At 37.3% G+C, this 16990-nt stretch overlaps 1 protein-coding gene across 1 annotated transcript; it reads left to right on the top strand.

Moving 5' to 3' along the window:
- Positions 1-5030: 5030 nt before the first annotated feature.
- On the top strand, positions 5031-5967 carry LOC101584899 (olfactory receptor 13-like). The gene is given in 2 exon segments (XM_012514241.1): positions 5031-5105; positions 5107-5967. Coding segments are annotated over 2 exon segments (936 nt in total).
- Positions 5968-16990: the final 11023 nt, after the last annotated feature.

Genomic DNA, 16990 nt, shown 5'->3' with positions numbered 1-16990 from the left:
AAAGAAAGAAAGAAAGAAAGAAAGAAAGAAAGAAAGAAAGAAAGAAAGAAAGAAAGAAAGAGAAAGAAAATTCACAATGCAAGGATAATAAAATATTTAAAAACTGAAAAATGCACTTCTATTTAATTTATCTTTTAAAAAAGAAATGAACAATGATAAAAATAATAAGGGTCAAACTTGAGAAATACAGCTAAAACAGGAAGATACAACAACAAATATTTAAATGGATAGCACGAATCTGTATAAGAACAAATTATATTGGAAGAATAAGGAATTACTAAGCTTATTAAGACAGCACCCTTTTATCTATTTCTTCTTTCTTTTGTTTTTTTTTTCTTTCTTACTTTCTTTTTTTTTTATTTTTTGAGATGCAGGGATCAAACTCAGGAATTGGCACTTGCCAGGCAAGCGCTCATAGAACACTTTTTTCTAAAAGGTAATAAGATGCTGATACATAAAAAAGAGAATAAGGTCTATTTGTACGAAAAAGTAGGAATAAAAAGCTACAAAATCAAAATATACACACTTTAGCAATGATAAGAGAATGCTATAGGCAAACTTGAATAAAAATTAAAGATTAATTATGTAGAAATAGAAACTTACTTAAAAATAAGTTTCCTTTTGTAGCAATAGAAACTTCAATTAAGAAAAAGTTCAAAAAATGAATTTATACTCAGAATTCTACTACAAAAGAATACAAAGTTGCATACGTCTAAAAGCAAATTTTATGAATCATGAAGAAACAGTGAATGTTCCTAGTTATGCAAAACCTCTGAGAAGGAACATACATCCAGTTTGGTTTATGTGATGAAGGTAATACTTATACCAAGAATACAACAGGACAGGAAAAGGAAAATAGACGTTCAATAGTTGAGTATATGAATCTCAAAGCTAAGCATAAATACAAAGTATCTTAAATGCCAGTGAAACAAATCCAGCACTTTTCAAATCAAAGAAAATATCTTGTTTAGGTAAAAAAAAAAAACAGCTACAGACAAAAAATATTAGGATATAAGCAGGAGTATATACCCCAGAAAAGCAGGAAATAGAAACTGGAATGAATGAGTTCTTTTTTAAAAATAATTTTATTGAGAAACAAATAGCAATGAGACTGTTTCAAAACCAATTAGTAAGACAGTTTCAATAATTAATACATCAGATATTATTGTCTTCGTGGTGGTTATTCATTGTGCAAGATGCAGACATGATATCCTGTCCACAAACACTATTAGAACAAATCTTTCTATAAGAGAATGTAACTATATCTATCCAAACTATTTTGAAAACCCAGATACAAAATGGTCCTTCATTTATATCCCCGTTTTTGGTTTAGTTTTGTCAGAGAAGGGTATTCCATTGTCATTTAAATATTGTAGGTGCATAAATTCAGCAAAATATTCCAATATAGTCCGGTAGTCCATAATAGTATTGGGTTTTCCATAGGACTGTCAATGTCAGAAGTTGTTGACTTGAGCCTTTTACAGCTCAGCATATGAATATGACTTTACTTTTTCTACTTCATTTTTAGACTTTTCTGCTGGATGGTTAAGACCAAGATAAAGCAAGACCTGTATAACAAGAAATGCAACTTTTGTATCTGACAAGGCCAGTCAAATCCCCTCAGGATTTATCCTGCAACTCTGTACTACAGTTTGTAGAAATTAATGAGTTCTTAAGGTACGATAAGCTGGTATACAGGCAAGGAGCAGGTGACAGTGGCAGCCCCCCTCTGTGCTCCAGGTGCCCCGAGACAGCAGCCTGAGGTGGCCCTGTGTCTCCAGTGCCGAGGGCACAAGGGGGAGCCCAACCACGTCTACCTCTGCAGGAGCAGTTCTGCCTGGGAAAGCCCTCTTCGAACCTACTGCGGGCTGCTTCTTGACTGATGAAAATAACCTGCTTATTGTTTCCTTGTTGCGTAGGCATGAAAACTAAAATAGCTCACTTAGGAAATTATGCTCTTCCTCCTTACATATGAGTATGAGAACAAATTCAGATAATAGAATGAAAGATTATACAAAACGCAAATCCCCCATCGGAATGCAGCACCTCGGGATGTTACTGAAATTGTAAGGAGCCTATCCATTTCCACTTCAGCAGAAGGAAAATCGTGGTCATGGGCCTGGAGGGAATGTAGTCTTCTGTTATTGTTTTTTTTCTCTTTTGGAAATGACCAGAAAATAAAGAATAGAGACTGTTTTCTGGAAAATACGCTCATTTCTCATTTATGATTCTGTTATACCCTACAAGCAAATGTTTAACAAGTCCCCTTGGGAGATTCCACCCATTTTTCTGACTCTTAGACATTTTCCCATTGCTCCTATATGTCTTGTTACCCGGTCTAACCTTACAAATTATATCCCTTGTGGAGCACTGACTCTATATCTCCATCTGTATCTGTGTCTCTGGACACAGATATATATGACTATATGTTCAGGTCAGGTATGACATAAAACAGACAAATAGAAAGGATAAGTTCTTGCTCAGTGGGTGGGAAATTCTGCGAGTTCCTGAACCCATAACAAATCCAAGCTTGTAGAAACCATAACACATGCGGTTCTGTCCTAGAAGCCATTCAACTGCTGTTTTAATTTTGGATCACAAACCTGTCTGGCAACATGCAAAGCAACAGAGTCAGCACCTTGTCCCGACCATCCTGCAGGGGAAACCAGAGTTGATTATGGGGAGAACCACTCTCCCTGGAAAGCAGCAACAGGCAGTGTATGTCATGAGCCTTGGTCCTTCTCCACCTCTAACATTTCAGAGCTTACTGAGAGGTCGGTGAGCCTAGCAGATCTCTTCTGTTATGAGAGTGCAGCCTTTGTTGTACATTTTTTAATTCAATGATCTTTGTGGAGGAAAAGAATATCAACACTGGCAGAAGCTTTTTCCTCATTTGCAAAGCTTTGTCTCGCTCATACCCAGCTTGTCTTTCTACTCCTAAGTCTCAGGTAACTTTTCATATCACCTCATAGTCATTGATGCACAATTTCAGGTACACCGTACTGGAAAGTCAGAATTTGAAATGCAATGGCTACTGTCTGTTAGTGTCACTCTTTGGCATTTGTAGGCTTAGCTACAGGATAAGAACAAAGTTATTGATTCTTTTACATACACTGGATTTTGGGGAATTTATTGTGATACTTTTAGCATTGAAGTTCTGCTTAACATTGTAAGATGAATAGCTATTTGAGATTTGCTTGTCAAAGTTTATAATGTCTTACAAAATTAAGTAATCACCTCATAAACTAATGAGGGAACATGCGAATTATTATTGTTATATGTCCTTTCAGTAATGAGGCTATAGGGGCAGCAAACAGGAGCTGCTTCATATGCCCTTCCCTGAGATATGTAGCAGAATACAGTATATGTTTAGGAAACACCTATAGATAATATATTTTGCTTCAGTTGCTTAGAGACAGACAGCTAACAAGATAATGCCCAGTTGTCCCTTCTACTCTATTTTTTGTGTCTTCAACATATGAACGTTTAGCAACAGCAGTTGCAATCTCCACAGGCCCCTCATATGCCAAGAATGCTAAAGCAAAAGGTGCCAACAATATTCTGTATGTTTTTGTCACTTGACTCCTTTATTTGGAAGGGACATTAACTATCTTCTAGTTCAGCTGCTCACAGGACACACGAACGCAGCTTGTGTAGTCAATCAATCTCTGAAGCAGAACATTCTATGGTATAAATTGCAATCCTAATAGAAGAACCAGTTTTTAAGGAGAGTGTTTCAATCATTACTAATCTACTTCTTGCACTAACATAACATCGTCTCCAATAATTTCTGCTCTGAATCCTGGCACTTTGTATGAAATAAGGCTGTAGGCTTATTCTTGCTATTTTGGAAACCTTCCAAAATTAACTTATCAAAAAATAAGAATGAGAGACTCATTAGTAGGAACTCCATTCTGACTTTTTCTTCACTTCCTATCTTAAATGTAAAATTAATATTGATCCTTGTTTCACAAAGGATATAGGGTCTAATAAGCAAGAAGATATGAGCAGTTGTTTAAACATCGAACAATTCCAGCCAGCAAAGTCCCATGTGACTGAAAGCATTTTTAAATATCTGAGCAGCTACAAAAAGGATTGATTATTAGTGATAACTAGTCATTTCATTATTACAATTATTATTATTCATATAATGATATAATAACTATATTATTATATAATTATTAAATAAGTTGTAGTTTAATCTACTTGAAAGGAATTACCACCATGAAATTATGTAAACAAAATTTTTACAAATTTAATAGAGTAGAATAGACCATAATAATAAGAGAGTAAGAAACAAGAGTATAGCACATAATAAAAATTTGATAATGCATACAATCCTGTGTGTGCATAGTAGGCAGGTATTTTGGATTAGTAGGTGGAACAAAATGTTTGTTAATTTCCAAGTGTAGATAAAAGATAGATGTTTGTACAAATATAGAATACAAGAAAGGAAACAGATAAGTATATTCTGACCATGAGGCAACATGGAGTAGACCATCTACGGGTACAACCAGCTCCCCAACATCTGTATTGTACTGTCAGTAAAGATCACCACTCTAACAAGCAATTCATGTGTTGAAGAACAAACCAACAGGAAAATTTGACAGAAGGGTCCCTGGCAGCCTGTTCATCATCCTGCCCATATATATATGAAGAAAGGTAAGAGAAGAGTGCACATGCGTATGTATCAATACACCCACCACAATCTCCACCAGCACAAAAAGTGTCCACCACTATGAAAGTCATTCAAATATTGACAAATTTTGAGCATGGGTAAAAAGTTGGTTTGAAAAAATATAATGCTACAATATAATGTAATCATATAAATCACAGATGACAAAATTCCTTCTTTTGCACTTGGATAGCATGGTTTGCTCTTAGCAAGTAACTAACAGGCCAAAATGTCACTGAAGATTTTTTTCCCCCTCAGGAAACATCAAATAATGACAAAGACAGCTAATAACACGTTCATATTCTAGGCTTGGGTTTTCAGATCTGATGAGTTTTCTTGTCTCTTTCACAGGGAAATGGGAGGAAATCATACCTCTGTCATAGAATTCATCCTCCTGGGATTCCCTCTTGACCCAAGGATGCACGTGCTCGCTCCTCTTTGGCCTCTTCTCCGTGTTCTATGCCCTCACCCTGCTGGGGAACGGGCTCATCCTGGGCCTCATCTGCCTGGACTGCAGGCTGCACACCCCCATGTACTTCTTCCTCTCCCACCTGGCCATTGTGGACATCGCCTATGCCTGCAACACGGTGCCCCAGATGCTGGTGAACCTGCTGAGCCCAGCCAAGCCCATCTCCTTTGCTGGCTGCATGACCCAGACTTTTCTCTTTTTGACTTTCGCACACACAGAATGTCTGCTCCTGGTGGTGATGTCCTATGACCGCTACGTGGCCATCTGCCACCCTCTGCGCTACTCTGCCATCATGGGCTGGAAGGTCTGCATCACCCTAGTGGCAGCTTCCTGGATTGCAGGCGTCCTCTTGGCCTTCATCCACCTAGGGTTACTCCTACCATTGCCCTTCTGTGGATCGCACAAAGTCAATCACTTTTTCTGTGAAATTATAGCTGTCCTCAAACTTGCCTGTGCAGATACCCACACTAATGAGGTCATGGTTTTGTCTGGGGCAGTGTCTGTGCTAGTGGGCCCTTTCTCATCAATCGTGGTATCGTACGCTCACATTCTCCATGCCATTCTGAGGATTGGGTCAGGGGAGGGCCGCCAGAAAGCCTTCTCCACCTGCTCCTCCCACCTCTGTGTGGTTGGGCTCTTTTATGGCACAGTTATTGTTATGTACATTGGACCTCAACATGGGAACTCTAAGGACCAGAAAAAATACCTCCTGCTCTTTCATAGTTTATTTAATCCCATGCTTAATCCGCTGATCTACAGTCTGAGGAACAAAGAGGTAAAAAATGGTCTGACTAGGCTATTCCTGAAGGAAAGGACTTCCTGAGTGCCGTATTAAATCATCAAATCATTGGGTTTGAAGTTATCTGAGAAATCACATGATCCAACACCTTGCAATGAGATCTAAGCTTCTTTTAGAAGACATATTTCCTTCTTCCTAAAATTGCTGTGTGACTCCTCCCTAGAAAGCCTTCCTTTAAAAATGTTAGGTCTACATCTAAAATATTTGTATGTATTCCTAAGACAGTAGTACTTTCTGAAACATAATTAAGTTGAATAACAACACGAGCCAAAGCTTGAATGACCAGAAACCTGAGGCTGTGATGTATGGTTAACCAGGAAATATTTCAGGCATCGTGGTGATGAGCCTGCAGGCACACTGATGCTTGCTCTATGCCTCTTCTTTAAGGTAGCAAAAATAGCTTTAAAAAATACCAAAATTATACAGAATTTCAGTAAAAAAGATGACAGGAGGAATTCAACAATTATTGTTATGTTATGTACTGCTGTCTCCAAATTCTTTATTCAGATTACCAGATATAAGCATGCAAAATGGGTTAAAAAAAATTAAAGGGAAGAAAAAATTTAACCCTTAACTGCTCTTTTCAGTTGGCAAGCAGAAATCAGCAGTACAATTATCCAAGCTATCCTGTGTATTATATCCTTTTCCCATCCTTCTTTGTTTCTTTCTCCTTTCTCTCATTCTAGTTGTTCTTTTCTTTTGAAGTTTCTTTCCCATTCACTATATGTATATATATATATATAGCCTTTTAGATTTTATTTACTCTTATTTTCTTACACTAGAAAGACAATATAATGTTTATACATGTGGATCTTATTTATTTCACTTTGAGTATGTTCTCTAGTTCCATCCTATAAAAGCCTCAAGTCTATGTTTTTATAGCTGAATAATACCCCAATGTATAAAAATACCACGTCTTTTTTTATCCATTCCTCGGTTGATGGACATTTAGGTTGTTTTCAAGATTTAGCTATGACAAATTGCACTGCTATAAGCATGGTTATGCATAGATTGTGGTATGATGTTTTCAGTTCTGCTAAAATTCCCAGGAGAGGAACAGCTGGATTGAATGGGATCACTAGTTCTAGAATTTGGAAGAATCTCCACACTGATTTCCGTAGTGGTTGGATCAGTTCACACTCCCACCAACAGTAGAGAAATTTTCCTTTTTCCCCACAGCTTTTGTTTACCTGTTGGGCATTAATGGAGAGGAATTGGAAGAGAGCAGAGTGGAAGTGAGACTCCCCAAAGTAACTATGTGATTTTTCTCATTGGTTAGGTTAACTGTTGATTATGGAAAATGATCAAACTCAGGTAATGAAACAGACTAGAAAAAAATGAAACAGATTAGAAAAAAATGAAACAGACTAGAAAAAATGAAACAAATAGAAACAGACTAGAATTTTTGTGATAACTAGCTCACCAATGACACTGGAGTTATAAATAAATAAGAATAATTTAATTTTAAATTAGCACAGTTAAGGCCATTTAAACGACCTTTTAACTCAATCATGAAACCCTTCCACTTAATTCTGCTGATACAAAACGATGGATTAAGTAAAGGAAAAGAATGCAAGAGGACACTATCAATTCTTTACTCAGATTACATACAATTCAATTTAGCCTCTAAATACTCAAACTCTTTATAAATATTAAACTTTTTAAAGGAGGCATTCCTGTAGAGAAGATTTTTAAAAAGGAATACCTATGGATGTCTCTCTCATAAAGCATCCTTTTTACAAGGCATCTGTTACACAGACATGATCCCACGACTGAAAACGGACTCAAAATAATGTACTTTGAGTTCAGTTAGATATAGTTTCTCACAAAGTTGCGGCAGTCCTTGTAGGAGCAGACTTCCACAGTGCTTGTAACCATTTAGAATGCAGATGGAGTTACTAACGCCGGGCTCCCAGGCTGGCCATGAGGATAAGAAGCACTAGAGAAAGAGCTTAGCGGAACCCGAGGCTCATAATATGCTGCAGAAGAATATCTCTTAATGGCAACCACTACACTTATCCACCTATGCACTGTACAGGTGCATGTATCCACATGTACCTCTACTCACATATATATTTATTATATCTTTCAGTGAGAGGGATAATAACTTATAAATGAAACAGCAGAGCAATGAAATTTCTCATCTTACCAAACAAGAGCATGAAAATCATCCCTTTGTCTACGAATTCTCTGAAAACGACTATAAAAAGGACATGGATAAAAATGATTCAGAGTGCACATACTTAAGTGCTTACACACACACACACACGCACACACACATGCGCGCATACACACACATTTTGCTGGGTCCTTAGAACGAAAGGATGATAAAAAAAAAAGAATGAAAGGATGATTAAAACACATTTCTTACTATTATTTTATTTGCTATCCAGTGGGAAGTGGAAAGAAAATCTATAAAAGGACATGGGTAAAAATGGTTAATTTTCATTTTTATATAAATGAAAATTAACCATTCTATATAAGAATTAATCACTGAGCTATTCACAAGTGTTGAATGTTGCCCAGACAAAGGAGAACTGACCCAGAAGGCAGTAGTTTGGGAGAGAGAACATCTCAAGGAGTAAGAGCCAGCCAGTGATGGTGCAAGACGTAGGCAGGAGAGAGCATTCTACCAAGGTGCAGAAGCACGGACCTAAAGGGAACAAACAACGCATGAACTGCGGGTGACTGAAAGTAGCTCCCGGTTCTCCAGGTATAAAGCACAAGGCTCACAACAAGCAAGGTTAGAGAGAAAGCAGAGTCTAGAGGATCTAGACTGATCTTCTCAAGCTGATGTTCCTTAGCCAACTTCTATACAAAATCTGAAGCCAGGTTTGAGATATGAAAATAATCAGATATTAACTTTGTCTTTTGGAGAGTTCCATGTGAGAAGTTTGGCCTCCAGTAAATGAATACAAGAAATACAGTATTAGTCTAGAAAAAGAATGGTGAGAGGCTGAACTGTCCAAGTGTACTTGAGAGTGAAGTGGGGGTGAATGAGCTGGGCTGCGGGGTAAATCATTGTCTCTATTCTCAGATTTCTTCTCATTGTACGTAACAACCCCTTGTAATTTCAGGGGAGCGTGGGGAGGTCAGATATACATTCATCTCATCATTTCTTTTTCTTTTTTTTCACTTTTTTTATTAATTTTATTGAGAAACAAATAACAATGAGACAGTTTCAAAACCAATTAGTAGGACAGTTTCAATAATTAATACATTGCATACTGTTGTCTTCATAGTGGTTATTCATAGTACAACATGCAGACATGATATCCTGTTCAAACGCTATTAATACAAATTTTTCTTCTCATTGAATTAAGAGGAAGTAGTTGTATATCTATCTTAGCTATTTTGTATATGGAATACCCATCTCTGACAAAACTAAACCAAAAAAAGCCATATAGTTAGGATAGATACACAGCTACTATCTCTTATTTTTCTTACCTGTTGCAGTTTCCCCCTACCCTTTACTGAGACCAAAGTGACAGGCTCTTTTAGCCTTGCGTAAATTCTCTCTACTGTTGTTTTTCAAGGGGTCGTTGTTCTCTTAACCAGGAATATCCCTCCCCTAACCAGAAAAACTACACACAGAAGCTACATAAAGCATTTAATTAGCAATGAGGAAAAGGAGTGAGGCAGTTGGGTGGGGAGGGCTCAAGAGCATCTGACAAAAACTGGCCCCTGCTCAGTGTCAAACACAAGTGGGTGCTCTTTTGTAGAGTTGTTGGCCAACAGGTCATGTCCAAGGTGCATCTAGTACGATCCATGAAGCATCAGCTGGAGAGAATTTAATTGCTCTCTGCTATCTCCCTGTGGCAAGACAAAAGTTCTGCGGTTCTCCAGGGCTGTTATTTGTGGTCTGTTGGAGGGCGTATGCACGTCACCTTCAGAGCCATCACCTAGTACCCTCTGATTGCATTTCAGAGAAGCAAATGAAAGAGTTGGGTCAGAAAGTTAGGAAAATAATAAGCGGCAGCAAAGAAGGCACTCTTGGGTTCCTGGGCATCAAAGTCTGAGTATATATACTGCCTCTTTCTGCTTATATCTTTTCTATGATTACCCAAAGCCTAAGAGAACACACTTGTGTGAAGAACTAAAATTTGACTCTCTAGCATGGGACTTATTTTCAGGAGAGAATAACAATAATGTGGCTCTCCTCACCATGCCTGTTTGGGGGAGCTTCTAACTTCTATCTTCAAGAACAAACACTTGCCAAATCACATTCAGACAAAACACTTAATCACAGAGGATAAAATATTAAGCAAACAACGAGCATCATTTGAAACTCATGGCTGACTTTGAAAGAAAAAGAAAGATGAGGAGAAAAGTCCACGCCTGCCTTACGGGCCTTTGCAGTCCTCAGGAATTCCATGCTGCAACACGTCACCTGTACCAGGAGTTGCATTAGAAAAACGAGACCTTCATGAGACAGGGACTTCCACTCCTGGCCCCTGAAATGATGACTAAAAGATAAAACTGACTTCGGGACTGAAACTGGAGAATTCAGAAGATGGTGGAATTTTTTTTTTTCTTTTCTATCTTTTAGGGAAGGGTCTACAGGGTGTTCAGGGTCTCACTACTAGATCAGACTCAGAGTGATTCTTCTGTTTACAGCCTCCCAAGAGCTGGGATTATAGGCGTGCGCCACCACATCCAATCTCAATTGCCATCTCAGTGTGCCCCGGGGCGGGGCCAGCACAGCAGGCCCAGGGATCGAACCCCTGGCCCCCTGAGCCTGCTTGCAGGTGCTTTAATCCGCTGAGATATTTGGCAGGCCCAAGATGGAGGAATTATTCTTTAAAGAGATCAGAGAATTAATTACCCAACTATAATTCTGTACATAAAAAATATTATTAAATTTTAAGATGAAAGAAAGATGCTATCAGATAAAAAAAAAGGATGTAAAGAAAGAAACAATGCCTTCATGGCTATTAGAACAACACAGTAAGAAATACTAATAAAAATTATTTTTGAGCTGAAGTGAGTATTTCCTGATGAAAATGCATGTTGCCTCTTACTTTTCTGGATGTGACTTTTCCTTTTCTTTTCTTTTAAATAACTCTAGCTATTAAACATGCATGCTAAGATTTCTTTTTTTTTTTTAATTCATAAGACTTTTTGCTTCACCACTCTTTGGAAATTCTCAGATATTTTTTGACAATTTATTTTCCCATCCTCTTGGGTGTATATTATACTTTTTTATTTTAAAGAGAAAGAATAACAATGAAACAGGGTTTCAAAATAGGCTAATAGGATAGTTACAACAATCAGTATATTGTATACTGTTGTCTTCCTAGTAGGTATTCAGAGTTGAAGATACAAAAATAAATATTATCACAAACCTTTTTTTTTCAATTAACTAAGACAAATCAGTTATATAACTATTTCATGCAAGAAAATATTTTTTCCTTTTTTTTCTTTTTCCTGCCCCCCATCACAGTTTGTCTCTTTTAAACAGTTGCATCCTATCTCACAATATTTATTGTACATTTTGTATCTTACTTACACATTCAGTTTCTCACACTACTAAGACAGTATGGTGTTTAAATGTGTAAATCTGATTTATTTCACTTATGAGTAAGGCCTCAAGTTGCATCCACTTACCTTTAAAAATCTCCAGTTTATCCTTTTTTATAGCTAAATAGCACTTGATTGTATAAAGAAATCTCATCTTTTTATCTATTTTTATATTAATTTTATTGAGAAAGAAGGAGCAATGAGACAGTTTCAAAACAGGTTAGTAGGACAGTTACAATAATCAATACATTGCATATTATTGTCTTCATAGTAGTTATTCATAGTGTAAGATGCAGACATGATATCTTGTCTAAACACTATTAGATCAAAACTTTCTTCTCATTGAACTAAGAGAAAGTAGCTGAATATCTATCCTACATATCTTGCATATATATTTCAATTCAAAATGGTCCTTCATTTATATTCCCCTTTTTGTTCATGTTTGTTGGAGATGGGTATTCCATTGCCATGTGTATATTTTAGGTGTATGAATTCAGCAAAGTAATCCAATATAGTCCAGTAGTCTATAATAGTAGTGGGTTATCCACAGGACTGGCAATGTCAAAAGTTGTTGACTTGAGCCTTTTACAGCTCAGCATTTTTTTTTTTCTGTACCAGGGATTGAACTCAGGACCCTGCGCTTGCCAGGCGGGTGCTTATTCTACTGAGCTATCTCCCCAGCCCTCAGATATTAATATGACCTTACTTTTTATACCTCGTTTTTATACTTTTCTGCTGCATGGTTAAGACTAATATAAAATAAGACCTATATAAAAGGAAATGTAACTTTTGCAGCTGACAAGGTCCATAAAATCCCTTCAGGATTTACCCTGAAACCCTGTACAGCAGTTTGTAGATCTTTTGTCAGTGTCAGCCATGTGGATGAGTCACAGCCATTGCTTGATCAATTTGCTCTCTGTGAGAGCCTAAGAGAATGTTTTCTCTCTGTGTGACTCTCCTTAGGTGCATTATACCTCATCAATCACTTTCCTCTGTGACCCCATAATCTCCTTGAGCAGAAAATTTGGGACACCACTGAGTTATAGGATGCCACAGAACAGGTTCTCTTATGTCCTGAGTCCTCACTGATGTTGAAGGGCTAAGGCCAAAATGTTGGCTCTCCTGGTAACCCTTCTTTTTGTCTAATTTTTTGGTCTGTAGACTTAAGTTGTTAACCCTTCAGAAGAGAAGCTTAATGATACTACCATCCTAAAACATAGGCGGTTGAGCTTGACATCGGTATCTGTCTGACTATCAAACGCCTTAGACATAACATGGAACAGGTATTTTCCGTTCAGTTGATGGACATTTAGGTTATTTTCAAGATTTAGCAACTACAAAATGTGCTGCTATAAATATGGGTTCTCATATGTTGCTGTACTATGATGTTTTTAGTTCTTCTCAGAAGATATCCAGAAGAGGGAAAGCTAGGGTAAATGGGACCTTTAGTCTGAGATTTTAAGTAATCTCCACACCAATTTCCACAGTGGCGGCAGCAAGCTACACTCCCACCAAGAGTGGGGAGAGTTCCTTTTTGCCCTGCATCCCTGCCAGCATTTGTTATTGTTTGAGTATTATTTATTTATTTTTACCAGTGATCAAACTCAGGACCTTGCTTGCCACACAGGTGCTTATGCAGCTGAGCTATCTCTCTGGTCTTATTTGTTTTTGTTTTTGTTTTTTTTATGTATATATATTTCGTACAGGTCTCACTATGCAACTTGGACTTGTAGTGATCCTTCTGTTTTCAGCCTCCCCAGGGATGGGATTACAGGCGTGTTTTACCACACCCGGTCTCAATGTTCGGCTCAGCTCACCTGGGGGTAGGGTTGGTGCAAATTGCAGTGCTGGGAATCGAACTCCAGTCCCTTTGCTTGCCTAAGCAGGTGCTCAGTCTGCTGAGCCATCTCGTCAGACCCATTAGCCCTACTTGTTGAGTTTTTGATGACAGTCATTCTTTCTGGGGTGTGATAGAATCTCAGTGTTGTTTTAATTTACATCTCTTGAAGAATGGTGTTGAACTTTTTTGATATATTTATTTGCCATTTGTATTTCTTCATCTGAGAACTGTGTATTCATCTCACATGCCTGACTGCTGCTATTTTTCAATTTTTTTAAATGTATTTGGTTGTTATAGGGTCTTACTATGCAGCTCAGACTCATGGTGATCCTCCTATTTTCAGCCTTCCCAGTGCTGGGATTACAGCCACTACACCCAGACTCTGTGGCTGGCTCAGCCTGCCCTGGAAGTGCGGCCAGCACGCATGTGGTGCTAGGGATTGAATTGCGGTCCCTTCGCATGCCTAAGTTTGCCTAAGCAGAAGCTTTAGCTCACTGAGCTACCTCACCAGATCCTTTTGAGGAACACCTAGTTATGATTTTTTTTCCCTGTCTGTAGGTTGTCTTTTCACTCTTTTGGAGATTTCTTTTATTGTGCAATAGATTTTTAATAAGGAACAATCTCATTTTTTGATTCTTCGTAGTATTTCCCTTGTTGTCTGAGTTTGGTTCATGAAGTCTCTATCTACATCTATGTCTTTGAGATTTTGAAGTATTTTTTTGTTGTTGTTGTTGTTGTAGATCTAGTGTCTTTAATATTTAGATCTTTGGCCCATTTTGACTTTAGTTTAGTGCATGGTGATAGCTATTGATCTGGTTTTAGTCTTTGACATGTGGAAAACCAGTTTTCCAGCATCATCTATTAAAGAGGTTATCTTTCTTCCAGTGAACATATTTGGCTACTTTGTCAATGATAAGGTGGTTGAGTGTGTTTAGGATTGTGTCTGTATCTTCTACTCACGTCTGCTTTTTTGTCAATACCATTCTGATCTTATAACAGTAGCTTTGTAGTATAATTTCAGGTCTGGGATTGTGATGTCCCCTGACTTGTCTTTGTTGCCCAGAACTGCTTTTGATTTTCTAGGTCTCTTCTTGGTCCAGATGAATTTTGGGAATGTTTTCTCTAGATCTATGAGGTATGTTTATGTTGCATTTTTAAACACAACCAATCTGCACCATTTTTTTCAGTATCTCCCTTTTATTTTTGCTTTTTTAATATTTTATCAAAATATTTTTTGAATTTAATAATATTATCTCCTAGTGACTGTATCTGCTGTTAAATCATCCAGTGTTTATTAATTTCTGATATTATGACTTGGTATCTTGGAATAACTTCCTTATTCATTTTATAAATTAGGATTCTTCATCCAAATATCACATTAACTATAGTTTTGTCTCCATTTTACCAAGCATATTAATTTTAGTTATCTAAAGTGCTTATAATTTTGGTATGTATACTATCTCCTATAGTCTTACAATATGTCTTCATTATTAATCAGATTTATCTTACTTTTCATATTTTGAGTTGAAGTTTTAAAGACTATTACATAAAATCTCTCCAGTGTTTAAGAAGCTCCTGATTAGATTTTTAATTACAAGCAATTATAGTGGTGGCAGATCATTCTTGGTTGTGACTTTCATTCCCTGAGCATGTTCTTATCAAAATCCCCCCATCCCAGGCCAGCCAGATAGCTCAGCAGACTAAAGTGCCTGTTTAGGCTGAGTGCAGTGAGTGGCAGGGGTTTCGATCTCCAGAGTACCATGCTGGCCTGTGATGGTGCATGCCTGTAATCCCAGTGCTTGAGAAGCTGAAAACAGGAGAATCACTACAAGTCCGATCTATGTAGTGAGACCCTGTAGACCTTGCAGACCCTGTTCTAAAAAGAAATTTCCCCCATCCCATCCTGCCTAGGCTGCAACTGGGATACACTCAACACTTTCTAACAGTTACATTCACTTTTCAGCTCTATTCAGAAATTCTCAGACACCAAAATCACAAAGCTTGTTGTCTGCTATGCCCTCTGCCATCCTGTATCTTCCTGTTGTGTCCAGGCATGTGAGAAACACATAGACGTACTTTGGGGGCTTCTTCTATCCGTATTCCTCTTCTTGAGCCCACTACCCCTAAATTCCAACTTCCTCTTTATCTCTTAACTTACTCTTTGCTACACGCACTTGAGGAGACCACAGCTTTCTCCCTGGGCTTCATTTTCCTGGTTGCTGCTCGGATAATTCACGGAAGGAAGCCTCTTTGAGTGTGAGGATCAGCTCATATTTTTCTTCCCACAAGGATCAAATCACTATGCATTCTTACAACCAAAAACAATTGTTTCACACATTTCAGTCAATTTTATGATTATTTACAGTATAAAGGAAAGACATATTAATTATTCCAAATTCTTCATAAGTATTCTCTTCCATTGTTACCTCTTGGTTTTCTCACTTTGCAGGGTACTAATCTGACTGTCACTGTCCCTTATTACTGGTACTTAATGAAGATTAGAGGTTGAATTCTAAATTACTAACTGGCATAATTATTGCTAAAATGCTATTAGAAGCTTAAGCTCATATTGCATTAATTTGCCGAGGGTAGCTTCCTTGAGAAAGCATGAAATCTTGTGAAAGAAAATATTTTTGACCAATTAGTTTGTAACACATGTCAAGTACTTGTTAAGTTAATTAATGAATGACAGAGGAAAAAGGAGGTAACAGACTTGCCAGTCTGAACAGGTTTTGTCAAGGAAATGCACACATCATTCACACAAGCCACTTAACTTTATTTTTAGTATAGTGTGTAGATGTGTAGGTAGTTAAAAACAGGACATAAGAAGAAAGAAGATTCAAATTACTAAAATCAGGAAATAAGGGATATAAACACGTTTGTCATAAATAAAATAATTATAATGAAAATTATGAGCAGTTGCCTGCCAAAAATTTAGATAACCTAGATGAAGTAGAAAATCCATTGCAACATACAGAGTATGAAAACTCAATCAAGAAGACTTAGAAAATTGAAACCAACCAATGAGAGACAAGTAGCTTGCATTTGTATTTGAAAAACTTCTCACAAAGAAAAGCTCAGAATCATATGGCTCTGCTTATGAATTTTCTCAGCTGTTGTTTGAAAATGAAATCCAAAATCTTTCACAAACTCTTCCACAAAAATGAAAGAGGCTGGAAAATGTTGCAAGTGACTCTATTCACCAATATTATACCCGTCCCAAAAGAAAGACATCACAAAGACAAGAAAACTAAGAGTAATGAATATAAAAATTTTAGCAGTTAGATGTAATACTTTATACCAAGTGGAACCTAGTCCAAGGTTCTGAGGTTGATTTGACAATCAAATAACTATTGATATAACATACCATATTAAAAACATAAAGGACATGAAGATCATAAAGGGCAGACATCACATGACCAATGTACATGTGATGTTTCAACAGACCAATGTAAAACCATTTAAAGAAACCCAATCATGATAAAACTTTATGACAAAATAGGAACAGAGGGCACTCCTTTACTCTTTCAAAGTGTAGTGCTGAATATCTGCAAATAACTTCATTTGTATTAGCAACACACAAGATGTTTTCCTTAAAAAGTAGAAGCACACAAATGTCTGCGCTCACCACATTAGTCCAAAATTGTGTTGGAAGTGGACAGCGGGGAAATTGACCAAAAACAAAAG

This window comes from Octodon degus, unplaced genomic scaffold, assembly GCF_000260255.1.
Source record: "Octodon degus isolate 3935 unplaced genomic scaffold, OctDeg1.0 scaffold00027, whole genome shotgun sequence".
NCBI classification, from domain to species: domain Eukaryota; kingdom Metazoa; phylum Chordata; class Mammalia; order Rodentia; family Octodontidae; genus Octodon; species Octodon degus.
Note: the sequence above shows the minus strand (reverse complement) of the source record. Positions and strands in the feature narration are given on the sequence as shown.